Source organism: Oreochromis niloticus, linkage group LG13 (assembly GCF_001858045.2).
Source record: "Oreochromis niloticus isolate F11D_XX linkage group LG13, O_niloticus_UMD_NMBU, whole genome shotgun sequence".
Taxonomy (NCBI): domain Eukaryota; kingdom Metazoa; phylum Chordata; class Actinopteri; order Cichliformes; family Cichlidae; genus Oreochromis; species Oreochromis niloticus.
The window spans coordinates 9,322,353-9,343,038 of NC_031978.2; the positions used below are offsets into that span (position 1 = coordinate 9,322,353).

At 37.6% G+C, this 20,686-nt stretch overlaps 1 protein-coding gene across 3 annotated transcripts in view; it reads left to right on the forward strand.

Moving 5' to 3' along the window:
- Nucleotides 1-20,686, forward strand: part of arhgef33 (Rho guanine nucleotide exchange factor (GEF) 33) — a 53,218-nt gene that overhangs the window by 23,416 nt on the left and 9,116 nt on the right. Inside the window, exons 1-6 of one of the 3 annotated variants that reach the window (XM_013268433.2) lie at nucleotides 10,979-11,211; nucleotides 14,385-14,428; nucleotides 19,494-19,658; nucleotides 20,007-20,125; nucleotides 20,323-20,471; nucleotides 20,573-20,635. In XM_013268433.2, the coding sequence (XP_013123887.1) occupies nucleotides 11,160-11,211; nucleotides 14,385-14,428; nucleotides 19,494-19,658; nucleotides 20,007-20,125; nucleotides 20,323-20,471; nucleotides 20,573-20,635 (592 nt within the window). In that variant the 5' untranslated portion in view covers nucleotides 10,979-11,159. Of the gene's footprint in view, nucleotides 1-10,978; nucleotides 11,212-14,384; nucleotides 14,429-19,493; nucleotides 19,659-20,006; nucleotides 20,126-20,322; nucleotides 20,472-20,572; nucleotides 20,636-20,686 lie in introns of those variants that run through there. The other 2 variants (XM_013268434.2, XM_025897540.1) reach the window with 2 other exon arrangements.

Genomic DNA, 20,686 nt, shown 5'->3' on the forward strand with positions numbered 1-20,686 from the left:
TTCATCCCAAAATACTCTTGCCTTTGATAACAACCACATTGAAGTAATATTAAAACAGATTATGTATCAGTTTTGGTACTTGAATCAACACATGAATGATTACCCAGTAATTTTAAGTTATCTTCTTTATTGATAACCAGTGGTTATCAATGTAAGATGAGCAAGGCGCTCTGAGGAAGTCAGTGTGTTTCAAGCTGATGATACAGCATTTTAAAATACCACAATGACGCTGGAGTAGGTGGTTACATATATGAGCATGGACATTTATTCAGTATTTGTTTAGTTTTAATAAAACACCCTCAGGTAGCACATCACCATTTACACAGTAGCACATTATATTGTATTTAAAATTGTAAAAAATTATTTTCCATAACTGAATGATTTGACAGTGAGCTCTGAATAACTAACCTGACCAAAACATCAGCAGCAAAGGTCCAGAGCTCCAGGGCTACAACAGTTAACTCACCTATAAGCTGTCTTGAAATGAGCCCCCCATGTTACAGCTGGCTTGAAATTGAATTGAACTGAATTATTTTAATTTAGCCACATTGGAGGGTTTTCGTGCATGAATGATCTGTTTAAGGTCATCACAAACCAGCTCAATCTGATTTATATCTGCACTCTGACTAGGGTACTCTAAAACCTTCCTTTTATGCACTTATTTATTTATTATTTGCATCATTTAAAGGTGGACTTGCTTGTTTTGTATCCTCCTGCATAATCCAAGTGAACTTAAATTTCAGAGCACTGATGGCCGAACATTTTCCTTCAGGATTCTGAATTTCCAGGATTTAAATAATAGATAGCTAAATTCATGGTTTCACTAATTACAGCAAGTTGTCCAGATCCTGAAGCAGAAAAGTACCCTCTATCCCTCTATCACTCTTAATATGGTGTATGTTTTATGAAATGCCATTAGTTTTATGGCAGATACATTTCACAGAATATTTTCTTAAAAACACACAGCAAGATGTATTTTGGGAAATGTGAGATGAGCTTTTGTGTTTGTTTTGGTCAGCAGTAGTTTTCACTTTGGAAGTCTCCTATAGATGCCATTTTTTAACCCAGTCTTTTTCTTATTGTTGAATCATGAACTCTGATATTAACTGAGGTAAGTGAAGTCTGCAATTCTTTGTTCTGGATTCTTTTGTGACCTCCTGGAGTCATTTTGGTAGGCTGGCCACGACTGGGAAAGTTCACCACTGTTGTAAGTTTTCTCCATTTGTGGATATTGGCTCACAGCGTGGCTCAATGGGGTCCCAAGGTCTCATAATTGGCTTTAGAACTCCTTCCAGACTGACAGATGTCAGTGAGTTTGTTTCTCATCTCTTCTTGAGGTTCTTGAAGTACCAGCCCATTTACAAAGTAAAGCACAATCACACACTGGTGGCAGATTGATGTTTCTAATGTAACTACACAATTACTTAAGTGTCAAATCAAACAGACAATCTAGTCAGAGACATCAGCAGTTCATCAGTGTAAAGAAGAACCAGTTTCCATTCAGATTATTGATCAGGGCTGCACAGTTAGGACTGAAATGGCACGGATGTCATTTAACATAATAGATTAGGAATCTAGATGGTTGATTGTGCAGCCCTGCATTAGTGTAGTGGTATGTATAAGTCTCTACTGTAGCACTGTGATGTTTGGCAGATATTACCCCAAATCTGTGACTGTAACTGCAGCCATCACAATAGGAAACAATCATGTGCAACCATGCAGCTGCACTGCTTTTTAAAGTTGAGCTGCATGTGAGGATAGAAAGAACAGACACAGAAACCACATCCTCAAGAATGAACAATAAATGGACCTTCCCATAGAGATTAATAAAGTTCTATTCTATTCTATTCTATTCTACATTAGTGACCTTCATGTAAAAGAAAGATGTGTCCGGGAGAGAAGCCCGCACCACTGAGTCAGATCAAAAATGATCACAATCAAATTATCCCCCCCGTCCCTTAAACTTATGTCCTGTTTCTATATGGACTGATCTGCTGCTCAGTGTCCATCACTCCCTCCTTTTAAATCCTGTTTAGCAGTTTGAATTCAGATGTGTCAGTCTGAGGGTGAACACAATCTAAATAAATCTAAATAGAACCAGGTTGAAGGCTTTTTACTGAAATTTAAAATAATTAATTGTTGTCTGAAAGTAATATTGACATGAAGGGTATATGGATTCCCAAGAGCTGGAGTGAGGAACCTTTTTTTCTTTGCCAAGGACTTTAATCTTGAAAACTGCATGACACACTGGCAGACAGAAAAAACAGTTTGGTGAAAATATCAATTCTGGGGATCTGGAACACGGAAAGTAGAATATCTAAACAAATGTAACCAGCTAACCTCAAACACCGGTTATTCTTTGCGTATCTCCTGTGTTTTTTCACCACTGGTTTGTACACACGTACAGAAAGTCATTACTATGACATCCACTTCAAACTGGCCTACACAATGATGCTATGATACATGATATTGAGACACACAATTCTAATCTGATATGACATTCTTAGCAAATTTACAGCAAATAGAACAAAGCACACATTCATTAAATTTGATCTTTTTTATTATTAATTTTTATTTTCTTTTGTTTAGTGGTTTGGTGCTGTTTCTCAACTCAAAATGTCCTGTTGTAATTGGACATTTTGAGTTAAGAAACAGCACCAAAGCCCAACAACACTTCCCTCATGGTGCTTTATATTGTAAGGTCAAGACCCTACAATAATGCACAAAAACTCCAACCCCCTAGAGCAAGCACTTTGGCGACAGTGGGGAGGAAAAACTTACTTTTAAAAGCAAGAAACCTCCGGCAGAACCAGGCTCTGGAATGGGGTGGCCATCTGCCTCGGCCCGTTGGTGATGAGGGAAGGAAGCTGGGAAAAGAAGAGTGCACGTTTGCATGCACGTTTCAGTTCAATTTTAGCGTGCACATGAGAAAGCCCTAACGATGACATTTTGGCTCCTCAGTTTGGCATGTGTTTTGAAGATTTTGACGATTGCTTCGTCAACCACTGGGTTGTTTGATTTCATTAAGAGGACTGGAGAAGGCCACCTGTCATGGAGTTCGTTGTACACCGTCAGGCTGAGCTGTTCAATGTTCTCTAAGGACATTTTGTAGTTTTTGGACAAAACTTTGTTCCAGATCTTATGGGAAAGCCTCTGTATAATGAAATCTGATGTTCCTGGATGCCATGTCGCTGTCTCATTTCCTTGGCTCATAGCGTGCATTACCAGATCTTTAGTGAAAGTTTTCACCACTTCCTTGTACTCTTCCCTGTTTTTAGAGACACGGAGTACTCTTCTTGGTAAAGCCAACAGGTGTTTGGTGAAGGTTGGGACAGTGATATTATCAAGCTGTTCCCTCAGATTAAAAATCAGATATTTTTCCTTGCAGTTGTGTGTTTTACACAGATCCTTGAGAATGGCTTTGTCTATCTTTTTCAGCCATTTTGGGGATAGGTCCAAATGTTTCAGCTCAATTTCAGGCCAGATTCTCTCAATCAGGCGATCGCTGATGCAGTCAGGAGTCAGGCGCTCTGTGAAGAGCTTGTATTTAGAAGAGACTTTTTCTATGGCCTGTGAAACCACCAACTGAATAACTCTGTGGACACACAACTTTTCCCCCATGTTCAGTGTTTTCGTGTTGACTCCGCTCTTCTCGGCGCTCTCATTCACCTCCTGCATTTCTGATGAGGAGGACCCTGGGGTTGCCGTGTCTTCTATCTCTGTCTTAGCCTCCGCTAATTCTTTTCTCTGCGTGTCCAGTTTGTTCTGCATTTCTTTTGTGTCCTTCACCAGTTTCTGATCTTCCAGGACTTTGTCTTTTTCTTCCTCCAGATTTTCTGTCTGTGTTTTCTGATTCCACTGAGTTTCTTTCAGAGGGGGCGCGTGTTTCTGAAGCTTTGCGAGCTCGGCAGACTGACTGTCCTTCTCCTGTTTCAGGATCAGGATTTCACTGTCCCTCTGCCTATGCTGCTCTTTCAGACCGTTCATCTCAAGATCAAAGATGCTGGTCTTTTCCTGATCTGAACAAGTCTGTTCCTCTTTTTCTTTTCCAGCTTGGATCTCATATTGTTCCAGCTTGATACGCATCAGTGTAATCTGGGCCAACAGCTGTTTGATTTGCTGTCTGGCTGTCTTTGACTCCTCTTTTAAAAGTTCATTTTCAGACAGAGTTTTTAGAAAGGATTTCCTAACCTGAGTAAGTTTGTCCAGAGCACTTTTTGGCAGAGTGCACACCAATTTTTCTTTCTTGCCTTTCTGAAGCTGTGCACGCTCAGCAGACAGACTGTCCTTCTCCTGTTTGAGGATCAGGATTTCGCTGTCCCTCTGCTGACGCTGCTCTTTCAGACGGTTCATCTCAAGGTCAAAGATGCTGGTCTTTTCCTGATATGAACAAGCCTGATCCGCTTTTTCTTTAGTGGTGCTGCTCATTTGCACTTTGCGTGACACTGATTCATCAGTGAGTTCTCCAGCTTGGATCTCATATTGGTCCAGCTTGGCACGCGTTAGTGAAATTTGGGCCATCAGCTGTTTGATTTGCTGTCTAGCTGCCTTTGTATCCTCTTTTAAAAGCTGATTTTCAGACAGAGTGTTCTGGAAGGCTTTCCTAACCTGAATAAGGTCATCCAGTGTACTTTTTGGCAGAGTGCACATAAATTGTGGTTTTCCTTTCTGGTTGCTCATTTTCGACATTTAAAACAAAGCTGCGGTGTTACAATAAATCAGATATTCAGATATGACTGAGGGTAGCAGAACAAAAGTTCATGTAGTGAATCGCTCGTGACTGTAGGTAAGAAACGTGCTTGTCCAGTATGCAGGTTCACCTGGCTATTTAAGGATTTGAGTTGGCTGTGACGTCATTGCCTGATTCTCTTGCCTTTCATGTTTGAAACAGGCCCCGCCCACAACAACGTTCCCTATTGGCTCATTGACAATAGGTCCCGCCCATAAAGAACAGGCTGCCAATGGCGTATCCCAATTCAGGGTCTGCAGCCTTAAAGTACGCAGCCTTCACGGTCCTCAGGGGCCGCGTACTCAAAGACCGCTAAGGCCGGAAGTGCGCGGCTTGTAGGCTTCTGAAATGGGACGGTCTAGCCTTCGTCGCTCTGCCCAGGTTGCCTAGCAACCATGATACCAACCGCTGGAAACGTGTCATACAGCTTTGTTTGACAGAAATGAAGGAGAACATATTTTGTTCATTTGTTTCTACATGAGCTCTGTGTGATTTAATAAGTATCTGAGGCTGAAACCACGGGACTGTAAAAAAAGGATTGTTTGGCTTCATTTCTGTACTGAACAGTCATTTTAAGATTAGCTAGTAAATAACAATTAGCTAATGTTGTCCGTGAAACTAAAGTCATCTCACTTTGGTAATATAAATATAATATGACCAATATTAAAGTTATTATATTAACCATGATTAGTTATTACAGCAGTGAGCTTGAACTCTGTGTCAAATACTGAGCTTCAGTAAAGATTCAAGTTGCAGTCATTTATATTTCCTATCACCTTAAATCTTCACTCAAAGACAAGTTTCTTTGACAGTGTATATATAGATGTATTATATATAAGAGACAAATATTGTTCGTTTATTATGTTGGCATTACTAAATTTGGCTCAATGCTTACATATATGTATAAAAAGAAAATGTACGAGCTGTGATAACTGTTTCTGATAGAATGAAGAGTAGACTGATATATTAAATATTCCTGGGTGAGAAAATCAGACCATGTCATAACTGCTTTAAGTTATACAGAATAGATATCAGAGCCTTAAACAGGCTGACTTCTGCTAAATGGGTCAAACTGGGCAGAAAGTATACAGACACATAACATCCTTATAGAATATGATGTAACACTATAGATCAACTTACCTCAGAATATATAAAGCATATAAACAATTACAACAATATAATGCAACAAACACAGCAGTACTACTAATCCAAAATACTCAAAGCTTCATAGAACTGAAACAAACATTTATTTTTAGCTCCATTCTGCTGCTGATACATACTTTAGGTTTCTGAACATTAAACTTGTTACTGCCTTTCATAGTGTGTACATGCGTATACTCTTGCAAATGCCTTCATGTAAATTAAAATAAACAGGAATTGCCCTTAATTTTAGTTTGTGTCACTGTGGTCCAAATTGTTAACTTTTTTGTGCAAACTGAGTTGACATGAATTGTTGTGTTTTTGTTGTAATGCCTGTTCTTAACTTCTTAAATCTTGCTGGTAACAAATACCACACAAACATCATAATACTGAATAATATAAATAAAATCTAAACTAAAATAGACATTTCCAACTAATAAAAGCTACATAGAAACAAGCATCTAATGTGAATCTAATCTGAAAACAAACTAATCTAAAGTAGACTGAAAAAAATTTAATTAAGTTAAATAAAGCTTTAAACTAATAATAAAATCTAATTATGAATGCTTTGTTGTCGGTTCATAGGCCATATACAGCCCCAATCTGATTTCAAGAGGGCTGACCCGTAAAAACCCTGCATAAAAAACAACCATCCAAATGATCCGTTTAAGAGCAAATAAGTTATTCTTAACACATGTTCTTCATAAAAAAACAGTAAAACAGGCTAAGAAAAATAATGTTACATCTTCTGTTCACTTTATTCATAGTCTACTGTCAGTGGCACAAAACCTTTATCTGTAGTTTTTTCTGTAAGTAACCAAAATAATGTGGTTGGTAAGGTCTCACACTGATTCTCACAGTGCTGGCAACGACACATGCCTTTTTTTTTACACCTCATGGATCATGTGATAAATCACATAAATAACAGTGGGTCAGCAACCCTCAGGACAACCTCCAAAGGGAACCTCCACTTCAACCTGGGACCCACTAACCTTTTGACATGAAAAAACCTCTTGGATGAGAGGTGAAATGTCTTGAATAATTTTTTAAAAAACTCCAGTTTCCTTCTTTTTTTAAGCTTTTAAGGCTAGATATGTATACATTTAAACCACTTTAAAGCACTTTACACGTAAAGTACAATTTTGACTCACCAATAAACTTATCATGCACTCTGGCTTGCACTGTGGGAGCAAGCCAGAGTTTGCAGCAACAGCATACAAACTACAACACAGAAAGGCCCCAGCCAGGGAACCAGGAAACAGTGCTAGCTAGTTATTATTATTATTTAATTACAGGTTTAAATACGATAATGTTTGAAACAGAGCTAAACTATATTAAGGTAGATTAGTAAGTTTATTTGTTTTAGAAAATCCAGTTAATCACTTATAAAGCTAAGATCAAATTGAATGTTTATTGCGGGAGAAAACAGGTTTGCTGTAGACTAATGGCAAAAAAGTAAAGTAAGTTTTTGTATGCAGGCAAAAATCTTTTTATTCATCGTCATATAAAAAGGAAGACGTACGCTGGCAGTTTACTTACGTTTTCTGCTTTTCTTATTTAAGTATTTTTGCTGCTGATACTTGATCATACTTAAGCATTTTTTAAAAGGTTGTGTTATTTTTACTTCCACCAATGACACATATGTCAGAGACTGTTGAGTAATATGAGCCTATTAGTTTGAGGCATTGTCGTTGTGCGAGATGTTTGTAATAGTTTAGAGGACCAAAACTGCAAGTATGGCTGGATTAACCTGCTTGGGACTCTGGAAAGCAAATACACCGTATAGTTCCTTCCTCTAAGGACAGAGATAAATGCTTAAAGTGTAGTGAAGAGCCATTAACAGTTACTGAAAAGAGCAGCTTGTTAACAACCTGTTCAAAACCTGGATACTTTTTCAGCTATTTCTCAGTTTGAGTGTTTTTTACACAGATGCCCAGTAATCAATCGCTTCTCATTCAAGATAAAAACTCCCATATACCACATGCAGTCATGGTAAAAAAGCAAGTGCACCCTCTTTTAATTCTAAAGTTTTACATGTCATGACACACTGCTTCCTTACAGAAGCAGGATGATGCAGCCAGATGCTGATGATTAAGTGCATCAGCAAGTGTGACCACGCATAGTAAAGTGGAACGTTTGGCACTTTGGAGGCCTGAAGCTGGGAAAGGTTATAAAGCCATTTTAAACTTCAAAGTCCATCATGCTACAGTGAGATGGATTGTTCACATAATCATGCTTTCTAAGTGAACATCATTGCAAATTCACCCCAAGGTCAGAGAAACTACAAAAAAGGCTTCCATCTCAGACTCTACATGCAACAGTAAGTATGTTAAATGTCAGAGTTCATGACTTCAGAACTAGAAAAAGGCTGACAAAAAAGACTGAACAAGAATGGTTTGTTTAGAACGGTTGCCAGGAAGAAAAGACAAGAATCAATGTTTTGCAATGGCCCAGTGAGAGTCCAGACCTCATCTGATTGATATGCTGTGGTGAAACTTGTATGAAGAGCTGTGTATGAATGAATGCCTGCAAGTCTCAACGAACTGAAGCAACATTGTAAAGAAGAATCATACAGCCATGATACAGTCATACAGAAAACAGTTAATTCAAGTTATTGCTGCTAAATGTGGTTTTCCTGCTGAATTGTGGGGTGCATTTAGTATTTTGGCTTATTTTTTGTCAAATAAATAACAATACAGGGTAATCTATAATGTTGCTGTTCACCTGAGGATGTGATTGTTAGTACCTGGTGAGGACCAAATGATTTTTTTCATTATGTCCTGAAACACAAAAACCTTAAAACTGAAGGAGGACATACTCTCTTTTTACCATGAATGCCTACACATGTTAGAGAAATTAATTTCTAGCGTTTGTGAGGTTGTGCAGCAGTTGTTTTGCCCAGATAATAATCTAACCTCAGTCAGTTATCACAACTAAAGAGTTTCTTCCATCGTGCTCCTCATTGACCGAGTCTCTTATTCTATTAGAGTCAGACCCTGGACACAACAGCTTGCTTATTATTAGTGCCTGAAATTTTTTTTTCCAGTTTTTCTGCTGTAATCCCTGCACCAGACAAACTAATGTAAAACATATGAACATGAAAAGGTCAAAGAAGTAGTTTCCTTGCACAATAAATGTAACAGTCAGAGGACATTCTTTCTTCAGATGAATATCATATAACGTTTTTCTAAAGAAGATCATCCTGTGACGATGACTCAGAGCCATCATCACAGCATGATGAAACCTGTCCAAGTCTGAGATAAAAACCATCAAAGATTGCATTAAAACATAAAAACACATTGAATCCTGGTTTGATCTCACCTAACAATCCCCAAAACCAAATATGTTTCACAGATTGCTGCATCATGTGACTTTCTGTACATTTACTCAAATTAATTGTCATTACACAGAGGAGACACGCTAGATTTACAACAATTTCAATATTAAAACATGAGATTCGTAACACTTGAACTTTAAAGTTTTGTTTTGTGACACTGCAAATAAATTGATTTTTAGGCTCCAGTTAGCAAATCATCAAAATGGCATTTTCTCCGAACTCAATTATTGGTGAATAAAACAACTTCTGTTTTGTTTCTGTGTAGAGAGGAATGAACATTACATTCCCCGTCCACATGCTCACATGTAACCACAGAATCAGATGATGTGTGGGAAGGATGTAACCTTCAAACACAGGTTTGTTGTTGAAATGAGGAGCAGCTGAGCTGTTTGTCTCCAGGCTTTGTTGTTTCCGACACAGAGAGCGAGAGAGAAAACAAAGACAACCCTACTGTCTGTGTGACAAGAAGCAGACAGTCATGAAGACAGACTTACAATACGGTGAGGTCACAACGCTGACAGAAACACAAACACAGGCTCGTGTCAGCCATGTGGCAAAAAGCTGTGACGCTAAATATGAGGTGAACAAATGTTGTACTTGGAAGTTAAACAGTTGTTGATGAGGTTAAGGTTTTGCATAATAAATAATTTTATGACAACAATTTACCAATTTTACAGTTTTAACCAGATTTGTTAAAAAAAAAAAAATCTATCTATCTATCTATCTATCTATCTATCTATCTATCTATCTATCTATCTATATATATATCTATATATCTATATATCTATATATCTATATATATCTATATATCTATAGATATATATATATATCTATATCTATATATATATCTATATCTATAGATATATATATACATATATATAGATAGATAGATAGATAGATAGATAGACATAGTTATATATATATATATATATATATATATATACACACACACACACACACACACATATATTTGGAGGAAAGTAAGGAAATGGGCTAAGTTGGTTAGTTGATATATTTTTTGTATATATATTTTGTGTATAAATAAATAAATATATATATATATATACATATATATATAATTTTTTTTTTACAAATCAGGTTAAAACTGTAAAATTGGTAAATTGTTGACATAAAATAATTTATCATGCAAAACCTTAACCTCATCAACAACTGTTTAACTTCCAAGTACAACATTTGTTCACCTCATATTTAGCATCATTATATTATATATATATTATATATATATAACATCTATATAAAAAGATCTCTGTCCAGAAGAGCACAGTTGTAGGAACAGCAAAGATATTGTGCGGGACCCTCAAGCTCCCAGGCCTCACTGTTTTGTGAGCCAAAAAGCCCCTCAAGGGTTGGTTGAGACCAAAATGGAGCTAAAAATCAAGTGAATAAAAGATATACTGTAGAGTACTTTTAGGTTTAAAGCTTTTGCCCTCCCCCTAAGTGGCCTTTTAAAAACAGGAGTAGAAAAGACACTTTATTAGAACTGGCCTAGAGTGAGACCATATATTGCATGAGACTACAACACTACTTCCAGCACCTATATGCACCACAACAACTGGAATGCCCATTTCAGGCATTCTCTGTTCAGTGCAGCTGTGTAAACCATCCTCATTAGCAACCAGTCACGCCTCCTTAAATCTAATGAGTTGGCTACAGTATGTGACTTTATGATGAACAAATGTCTCTCTCTCTCCTCCTGATCTTTCCCCTCCATCCTTCCACTCTCTGAAGACAAGGACCTTTTTGTACAAAAGCGAAATCATAGGACTCACATGCTTTGGACAAGAGAAAGTGAACGATCACAGCGAGAGATAGGGTTGTTCAGAAGAGAGGGAGGCAGAGAAGCAGAGTGAGGTCATTCAGAGCTGGAAAAGGGACTTCAGAAGTGGACAGCTGTGAAGTACACTGGACCAGACTGGCCAGGATTATCTGAACATGGAGAGTGAGAAAACAGAAACAGACGAGAAGACAGAGGGGAAGTCAGAAGGTAAAATGAGCGTTTAAAAAACTTTGAAGAGATGTTTCAGACAAGTATTTGCAGCTAATATACATAATATTCAGTTTATTCTTACTTTCAATAACCAAATGTTTAGTCTTTGTCTAGAAACCGCTACTTACAGCTTGTCAAAATTCAAGGTATCCTCTTTATTTTGTCTGTTCTCAGACCAGCAGGTTAATATACTAAATTTATGAGGACATATAAAAGAATAAGGAACGCTTAGTAAAGTTTTTCTTTTTCTTTTTTTCTTCTAATAAGACAGGGCAAAACCAAAGAGAATATTTTTGGGAGTTCAAAATGAAATTTTTTTCTTGCATATATCAGATTTTCTTCTTTTGTTTTCATCATTCCTTTACATTTCAATCAGTCCTGAAATATTAACTGGGCTGTGATACCAAAATTTGCATAACCAGCCACAAAGCTACTTTGCCTTTTTTGTACCATCTGCATCTGCAAAGACCATAAAATGTATGACATAGGGATAAAACCAATGAGCAGCAGTAGTGTTGTAAAACAAACCTTAAACATAAAGCCTGGTGATCACATATAAATAACAATTTGATATTTTTGTAAAATGCTTAATTTTTAAGTATTTAATATGGGTATTAAACAGGGATTATTTATTTATTTAAATTTTTTAAATTTATTTTAACAGTATATCAAGATTGTGACCTACAAAAATAATTTTAATTATCCTTCATTTAATTCAAGCAGGGTCAAGAACCTTAGAAGGGTTTACCTAAATGGGATGTGGATGATTTTAATGTTATCAATTACTCCTGCTTGTTTCCTGTTTTCACAAGCCAAAATGTCTGCTGTTTCACATCAACGCTAAAGTACACCAAACGCAGATTTGACCTTTTTGTCCTGATTGTTGGTTACCAGCTGAACGCAAGCTGTGATTTAGGTTTGTTTGGAGAACAAAGCCAGCGTGTATGAGATGAGCTAAACATGAAGTCCAATGCTATACCTAAAATATGTCTCACTATCCAGAAAGTTATTGCTACTTGTTACCAAATGAGACATACAGTGCAGAAGCAACATCAAAATGTCACATGCTTTCTTGTTAAAGCTCAAATTAGAGAACAAAATCCTTTTGGTTTCCTGATGGCAATAAATTTAAATATTTTTTGCATCTTCTGTTGAGGTCACTCTGGGACAGATGTTGATGTAACATGTTGACGTCAACTTTTTTGGCCTGAAACAACTGAAGCCAAAAGCACAAACTCAAAATGCCAGAGGAAATTTGACAGAAAGTCTTCACTGTTGGACGCATTCCTTGTTTTGCTCTTTCACGGATGAGAAGTGTTACTCATATTGTGCTCGTGCTCCTCATCACTTATGCATGATAATATATGTAAAACGTGTTTCGTATGACCCCGTGCAGTTTTGACAGTAGCCTCGACCTGTGACATTTTCGCAACAGACACAAGCATTGTGCTTTTCTGTAACCATCAACTGTCCCCAAATGCATGGCATTGAAAAGAAAAATACAATAGGAAATATGAATTTGCTTGTGTTTCACATTTCTGCAACCATGGAGTCACTTTGGAAACATAAAAAAGATTCTGTAGTTTCTGTGAAATGTGTTGTGAGATTAGTTTTTGATTTAATCACCGGACACTTTGCAGTGAGTTGGAGCTAACAGCAGTTTATTCAAATGGTGACTTCAAAAGTATCTAATTGATCTCTGCAAAGTTTAACTAAACTTTCAGTTGTTCTTTGGGTTTTGATTAATTTTTGAAAATAAACAAACACACACTACTTAAAGTACCTCTACATGATGAAAAAGACACTGAAAACAAAGTTTATTCTTGCACATGTGACTGATGACCAATGGAATCCTGTTCTTTTAACTTAAAAATATTTGCCATGAACCACGCTGCATTTTTTTTTTTACCTTTAACATGTTAAATGCAGACACGCTGAACAATGAATAATATAAATTCACACACTAAGTCTGAAGCTGCCTTGATGCTGAAAGCAATTTGCAGCAATGTGGTGATCACCAAGCGACTACAGATGAAAAGATGCTGGTGATGTGAAGTGAGCATGGCCTGAGATAGACTTTAAGGCCAGCAACGTTAGTGACTACCAATGAGAGTGAAGAATACTATTGATTGAAATATGGCATGGTAGTCAAGCTCTTAAGCTGTGTCCACGCTGGAAGCAATTTGCTTGTCGTGCATTGCTTTACAGTTGACCGTGTGCAGAGGTTTCAGATTACCCGTTACCTAGGTAACCTTCTAATATATTTACTACCACATTATGTCAATCAAGGGTATCTGGTCTCTTATTGGTACTAATTTGCTTGCCTTGAACAGATCCCTTGAGTAAGTCAATGCTATTAAAAAAAAAAAAGGTCCACTGGTGTGAATGGACCTGGTTGAATCCCGCCCACTTTGCATCACCAGCAGTTATTTTCCCTGTAATTGGTCGAAGTTGCCATATGTGGATACAACTTTAGGTTACACTGGGGTTGATGAAAAGAGTTCAGTGCAGACATTAACAGAAACAAATGACTTTAATCACACGACAGGGAAAGTTCACGGCGCAGGCTTTTCTAAACTATATTTGAGTGGGTTGAAATTCATTTGACGTTTACAGTTTGTTGAAATTACATGATCACAATTCTCTGTAATTCAGACCATTTAACAGTTATGCCGAATTTTATGATTCAAGGGTGAAACTCACTGAACTATTTGGAGTCAGAAAATATGAGGAGAAACTTTTCTTGAATATAAAAATATATTAAAAGTTTCTTATTTTATAGAACATCATCTGTGTAATTTATTTTTATTCTACTTTTTTAAGAATTCCAATACTGGACTGATATGCATGAGCCAAACCTGTTTTCTGTGGTCTTTTGTCTTGAATAAGTGTGATAAATAATCTGTTAGCGATGCCAGTTATTGATGATGCAACAAGTAGAAATTCTTTGAACATAATCTTACACGATGTGTTAAATGTCTGAGAAAGAAAAGGTAAATAAACTGTTAATTTATATTTGGTGGGAAAAAGGGGGTTTTCTTGTGGCAACCTCTTTCACGCCTTTTCCATGCTTGCTTAACAAACAGTCAGTGGATTCAATCAACATTTTCACAGAAATTTAGCGGATGTTGTGTGGACACCACACTCAGCTTTTCATGTTTTCTCCTTAGATACAGAGGGAAACGTTGAAGAAGCTAGCCAGGGGATTTCTCAGGTAATCAAGAACTTTTAAACACTTCACATATTCATTTGTTTATACCTCATAATGGGTGAGCTAAAAAACATGAATAACCCCAGCTTTATTATCAAATCAGAACAAGCTCATTTAGACAAGTTACCAATAAATTACATATTATATGGTTAGTGACTTAAATTGTCTATTACGGTGGCCCCTAGAGACAAAGCACGTACAAACTCCAAAACACATGCAAACTCCAAAACACTTTCAAACTCCAAAACACATGCAAACTCCAAAACACTTGCAAAATCCAAAACACTTGCAAACTCCAAAACACTTGCAAACTCCAAAACACTTGCAAACTCCAAAACACATGCAAACTCCAAATCACAACGGAAGTGCTCAAGGACGCTAGGGGCAGTGTTGAGCTCGATTTGCAAAATAAACGGCAAGTTTGTCTGTATGGGACGGTCTAGTCTCCGTCGCGCTTCCCAGGTTGCCTAGCAACCATGATACTAACCGCTGGAAACGTGTCATACAACTTTGTTTGACAGAAATGAAGGAGAACATATTTTGTTCATTTGTTTGTTTGTTTCTACAAGAGCTTTGTGTGATTTGATAAGTATCTGAGGCTGAGACCACAGGACTGTAAAACACGATTTTTGGGCTTCATTTCTGTACTGAACAGTCATTTAAGATTAGTTAGTAAATAACAATTAGCTAATGTTGTTCATGAGACTAAAGTCATATCACTTTGGTAATGTAAATATAATATGGCCAATATTATAGTTATTATATTAATCATCATAAGTTATTACAGCAGTGAACATGAACTCTGTGTCAAATACTGAGCTTCAGTACAGATTCTAGTTGCAGTTATCTATATGTCTTATCACCTTAAATCTTCACTCAAAGAGAAGTATCTTTGACAGTGCATATATAGGTGTATCATATATAAGAGACAAATGTTGTTCCTTCAGTATGTTGGCATTGCTAAATTTAGCTCATTGCTTACATATATTTATAAAAAGAAAATGTACAAACTGTGATAACTGTTTCTGATAGAATGAAGATCAGACTGATATATTAAATATTCCTTTATTGGGTGAGAAAATCAGACCATGTCATAACTGCTTTAAGTCATACAGAATAGATATCAGAGCCTTAAACAGGCTGACTTCTGCTAAATGGGTCAAACTGGGCAGAAAGTATACAAACACATAACATCCTTATAGAATATGATGTAACACTATAGATCAACTTACCTCGGAATATATAAAGCATATAAACAATTACAGCAATATGATGCAACAAACACAGCAGTACTACTAATCCAAAATACTCAAAGCTTCGTAGAACTGAAACAAACATTTATTTTTAGCTCCATTCTGCTGCTGATACATACTTTAGGTTTCTGAATATTAAACTTGTTGCTGCCTTTCATAGTGTGTAACTTGAAGGCCCTGAGTACTTTCTCCCACACTGAAAACACTGGAATGATAACATTATTTGAACATTACCTAATAAGACTGATTCAGGACAGACAATTAGTGATGTTAAACTTTTCTAGCAGTCCTTCACAAACAGGGAACAGTCCGTCTATTCTCTCCATCTGTCAGCTGCTGCTGGCTCTTCCTCCTCCTCTTCCTCACACACTGCTGAGTTTGTCCTGGTGGATCATCAGGGGTGCAAAGCCTCACAGATGATGTGCAGCAGTGGGTCCCTCAGTCTGTCCTCACTCTGGACACTTGCAGTTGTCACACATGGAAATCAAATGTGTGATAAGCTGCAGGATTCAAACACAAGTGTAACTTATAAATACATGTTCATACTTTTATTCCACAATCAGAGAGAAAGAAACAGAGAGAGAGTGCAGGACAGACAGACAGGTGACAGTCTCAGGTGTACACACTGCTACAAAACAGCACAAGAGAAGGAGGATTTAGTGTTTGTGTTATTACGAGTGCTAAACAAGAAGAGTTCCAGATGGTCCAGTGGACACATGTGTGACTCCTGTGATTAAAGCATCTTTCTTTCAGCTTAACGAGTGAACCGTCAGCTCGTTCAAACACACGTTAAAGTCCGTTTGGCTCGACACCACCGAACAGAGGCAGCAATATAACATAGCTAACATTAACAGTGCAGTGAATCCTGCTTGTGCCGTGATATTCAGGACTGCAAACCGAGCAGCATCACTGACTTTCAGCTTGTTGTGTTTGTGGATATATGACTGACTTTAATTATCCATAAAATCATCACATTCTCTGTAAGATTAAAGTCAACTATTGAACGGCGTATATTTTAAAGTAAAGGCTTTAAACCCAAGTTAGTACAAACATCGCTAATGTCACTTAACTTCGCTGACATGTGGCCAACAGTAATGTTTTAATGTTCTTCATTATAAAAACATTTGCGCATAAATAAGTGACATAATATTCAGTACTTACTTCTGAAAGTTTACTCTTTGGCGGCTCCGCTTCCTCCGTTTTTTTTTTCGGCAAAATTATCCACACCACCGCCGCGCTATGAAATCTGGGATATGTTGGGCCATGAAGGCAACACCGACCCATCCTTAAAATTCAGGGAAATTAAGGACGCATTTGAGGGCCGCATTTCGAGCAGCCTTTGAATTGGGACAGCCTTTGGCCTTAAAATGCGGCCTTTAAGGCTGCAGACCCTGAATTGGGATAGAGCCCAAATCCGGTCATTGGTACTTCCTGGCTTGTGTAGTTACTAGGTAACAAAAGCTCAACACTGCCCCTAGCGTCCTGGAGCACTTCCGTTGTGTTTTGGAATTTGCATGTGTTTTGGAGTTTGCAAGTGTTTTAGATTTTGCAAGTGTTTTGGATTTTGCATGTGTTTTGGAGTTTGCAAGTGTTTTGGATTTTGCATGTGTTTTGGAGTTTGCAAGTGTTTTGGAGTTTGCAAGTGTTTTGGATTTTGCAAGTGTTTTGGAGTTTGCATGTGTTTTGGAGTTTGCATGTGCTTTGGAGTTTGTACGTGCTTTGTCTCTAGGGGCCACCGTAGTCTATTAACAACTGAGCCAGAAGAAGAGACAAGATGTTTCTATAAAAAGCAAAACTTTAATATTTTATTTTATAAAATAATTTATAAAGACATCTTTAATACATTTTGTGTTGGTGACTTAGAGCAGTGTGCTCTTACGCTGCCTGTAGCTTAAAACACAAAGTCAATATAATCAGTGGTGCACATAAGTGGTCCGCAGGTGCGCATGCGCTGTCAAAATAAAAGACGCGCACCAGATAAGAAGTCGCAACGCGCGTTTGCGTACATACAAAAGACTGTTTTTTTCCGCTAGAGTGGGATTTTCACGGCATATTCTGCACCACATCTCTGTGCGTTCATCATTTGTTTGAAGCCAGCTCACCTCCTGCAACCACTTTTCCGAGAATACGCGCTTCTTTTGCGGTTCGGACTCCTTCTGACATTTCTTTGGAGGTGGAGGAACACCAAAGTAATTGCTTAAAGGAGCTTGCTTCTTCGACATCTTTAAGAGTTCTAAACAAATGTCTGTCATCCTCCAGAAAATCTTATGTACGCAAACGCGCGTTGCAACTTCTTATCTGGTGCGCGTCTTTTATTTTGACAGCGAATGCGCACCTGCGGACCACTTAGGTGCACCCCTGAATATAATCTAATCTTTGAATTTACTCATCAGTAATTCTGTCTTAAAATAGTTTTATACTAGAGTAGATTTTAGCCAAGATATCAACATTTGCTGACATTTAGACTCACTGTGCCTCACACTTTAAGAATATTTGATTGGCTTTATTTTATGATGAATCAAGATTTATTCCAACAAAGATCGAGAAGTGGGAGTTATCCAATGTTGGACTCTGCAGACAAATACCCCAAATCAGAAGACAGCATATTGCCTGGGATAGTGAAGCATTTTCACCACAATGAGTATGGGCTACCAAAAGTGAACAGAGCAAACAACAAAAATGCTTTTTATAAGGTTTTTTTTTTTAGTGTAAAGTTGAAGTTATAAATTTAACATAATAATATAATATAGAATAAATTTGCACTAGGTCTCATCACATTTTAACAAAATCTCTTTATTTATTCAGAACATTAAAACATTAAACATTAAAACGTTACTTTATTTTTTAAACCCTTGTGGAATAGTTTATAGTACAGGACTCACTTGTACAGTATAAGAATTCAGTCTCCAAATTGAGTTCACTTTAGTACATCATGCCCTCTTAAGTATTATTTAAATAACACTCTTATTCAGATTAACTAAACTCAATATTGGCAACTGATATGAGTAAATACTAAGATCTATGCATTCATAGATGCAGATGCATCTATGAATCATTATTTAGCCACTCCTTAGAGCTGTAGCCTCCAGGTGTATAGACACATAGTCAGCTATTACACAGGAATAAGAGCAGAAGGCAAACAGGACAGATGGTCTATTGAGTTTCCTGCTTGATGCCTTTCACATGACCAAGAGAAAAAGAAAAGCAAGAGAGCGATGGAAAGATAGGACAAGAGAGAGCTGCTAAACCCATGTAATGTTCCCATGAGCTGATTCAGTTATGCCCGTGAAGTAAATTCAATCAGCTATGCATGAGAAAACTAAGAATGGAAGAGCAGAGAAAAAAAAAAGCAAGATAAAGATTTCTCTATGTATGGAATGTAATCAGGGAAGGGTTAACATAATGATAAGGGTTTAAAAGACAGAACAAAAGAAGTCAAAATGCACCAAAACCACAAAGAATCAAGTGCAAGAAGCTGGAGCAAATTGGCAAAACAGAAGTTAAAAAATGGAGCCAAAATCATCAGTGAAATCCCGAAGACCACAAAGGACACACAGTACTATCTTAAAAGATAGCATAAATGAAATAACGTCTAAACTGTCTGGTTAAAGTAATGAAAAATGGATTCAACCTACAAATACCATCAGGTAAATAATCAGATGGATCAAATCAAAGAACATAGAGAAGCATCGATACCGAGCTCCTTCTCATTTTTAAAACTTTGAATTCCTCAGTTATTTCTCCTCTTTTAATTTGACACACCCTTAAGCACACTGGTGAAAACATAACATGTTAAACTGCTCCTTGTGATGCAGCTGTGGGGCCTGGTGGTTGAGCTGCGCGAGGGGCTCCGGGCGGCGCTGGCGGAGCTGTGCGAGCTGCGTCAAAAGGACCACGGTTTGGAAGAGCAGCTCCAGGCCCATCAGACTGATGTGGATGATAAGATAATGGGCCTCAAGAACACGCTCAACACATTTAAGGTGCTGGAGAAGCTAGACAGTAAAAACACACACATACATAGTCTACTCTTGGTGTGGCCTCTGAAACATAATTTAGAACATCTGACTTGGACTCTGTTAGACTGTAAACTAATTTAATTAGGCAGGAAGGCAACTCTTTCAGGCTCTCACACTTCTTTTCAACAGGCAGTTCTACGTGGACTATGTTGCTAATATTTTTTAATGTGCATGCATACGAGAAATTCTCTCTTTTGGATTTGAATCCCAAATTCTCCCCTTAAAATCTGACCCTGGCACTTCCCATTTCACTATAGTGACTTTTCCAGTCTACCAAAGTAAAACTAATGGCACCTTTTAATCTTCTTGCAGGAGGAGTTGAATGTGGCGTTGTTCCACATCAGGGACATTTCCAGCAGACAAAGAGATGTTCAGAAGAGGATAGAACTGCTGCACTCAGAAAACAGAGATATGATGTCAGTTCCACACAGGTAGGGCTGCAACATTTTGAAAAAGGTGGTAGTGTTAATAAATGTACACATATATAAAAACTATTCACTGTTTTTGGTGATCTAAATCTCCCACTCAGCTCCCTGATGGTGACCCAAAAAGTTCAACTTTCCTATGTAACTTTGTCAAATAAGCGCTCTTTTTAATTCTCCTTCACCTGTGCTGATTGGGCCATTAGCAGAAAGAGCTCCAAGGCTGATGTGCTGACAGCACCCAGTGATGAACACATCTGTGTGCCCAGCCAATCAGAACTCAGTGTTATTCAGCACTTTTTCCCCAATATGCAGAGCAGCGGGTCACCGCCGAGGAGCACCACGTCGACTCAGAGTGAGTCTGTGTATTTCAACATTTACTATGCAAAGAGTGTAAGCGAGAAAATGACTGACTCGTACAGGCAGTTTGCTCATACTAGTGTTTGTGTGTTGCAGCCTCCACGTCTGAGCAGGACCAGCAAAGATCTTGTCCTGAGACCAATAGTCAGACTGAAATAAGTAAGAAATACACCTGTTTCTGCTGATAATGATACTACTGTAGATAGTGCA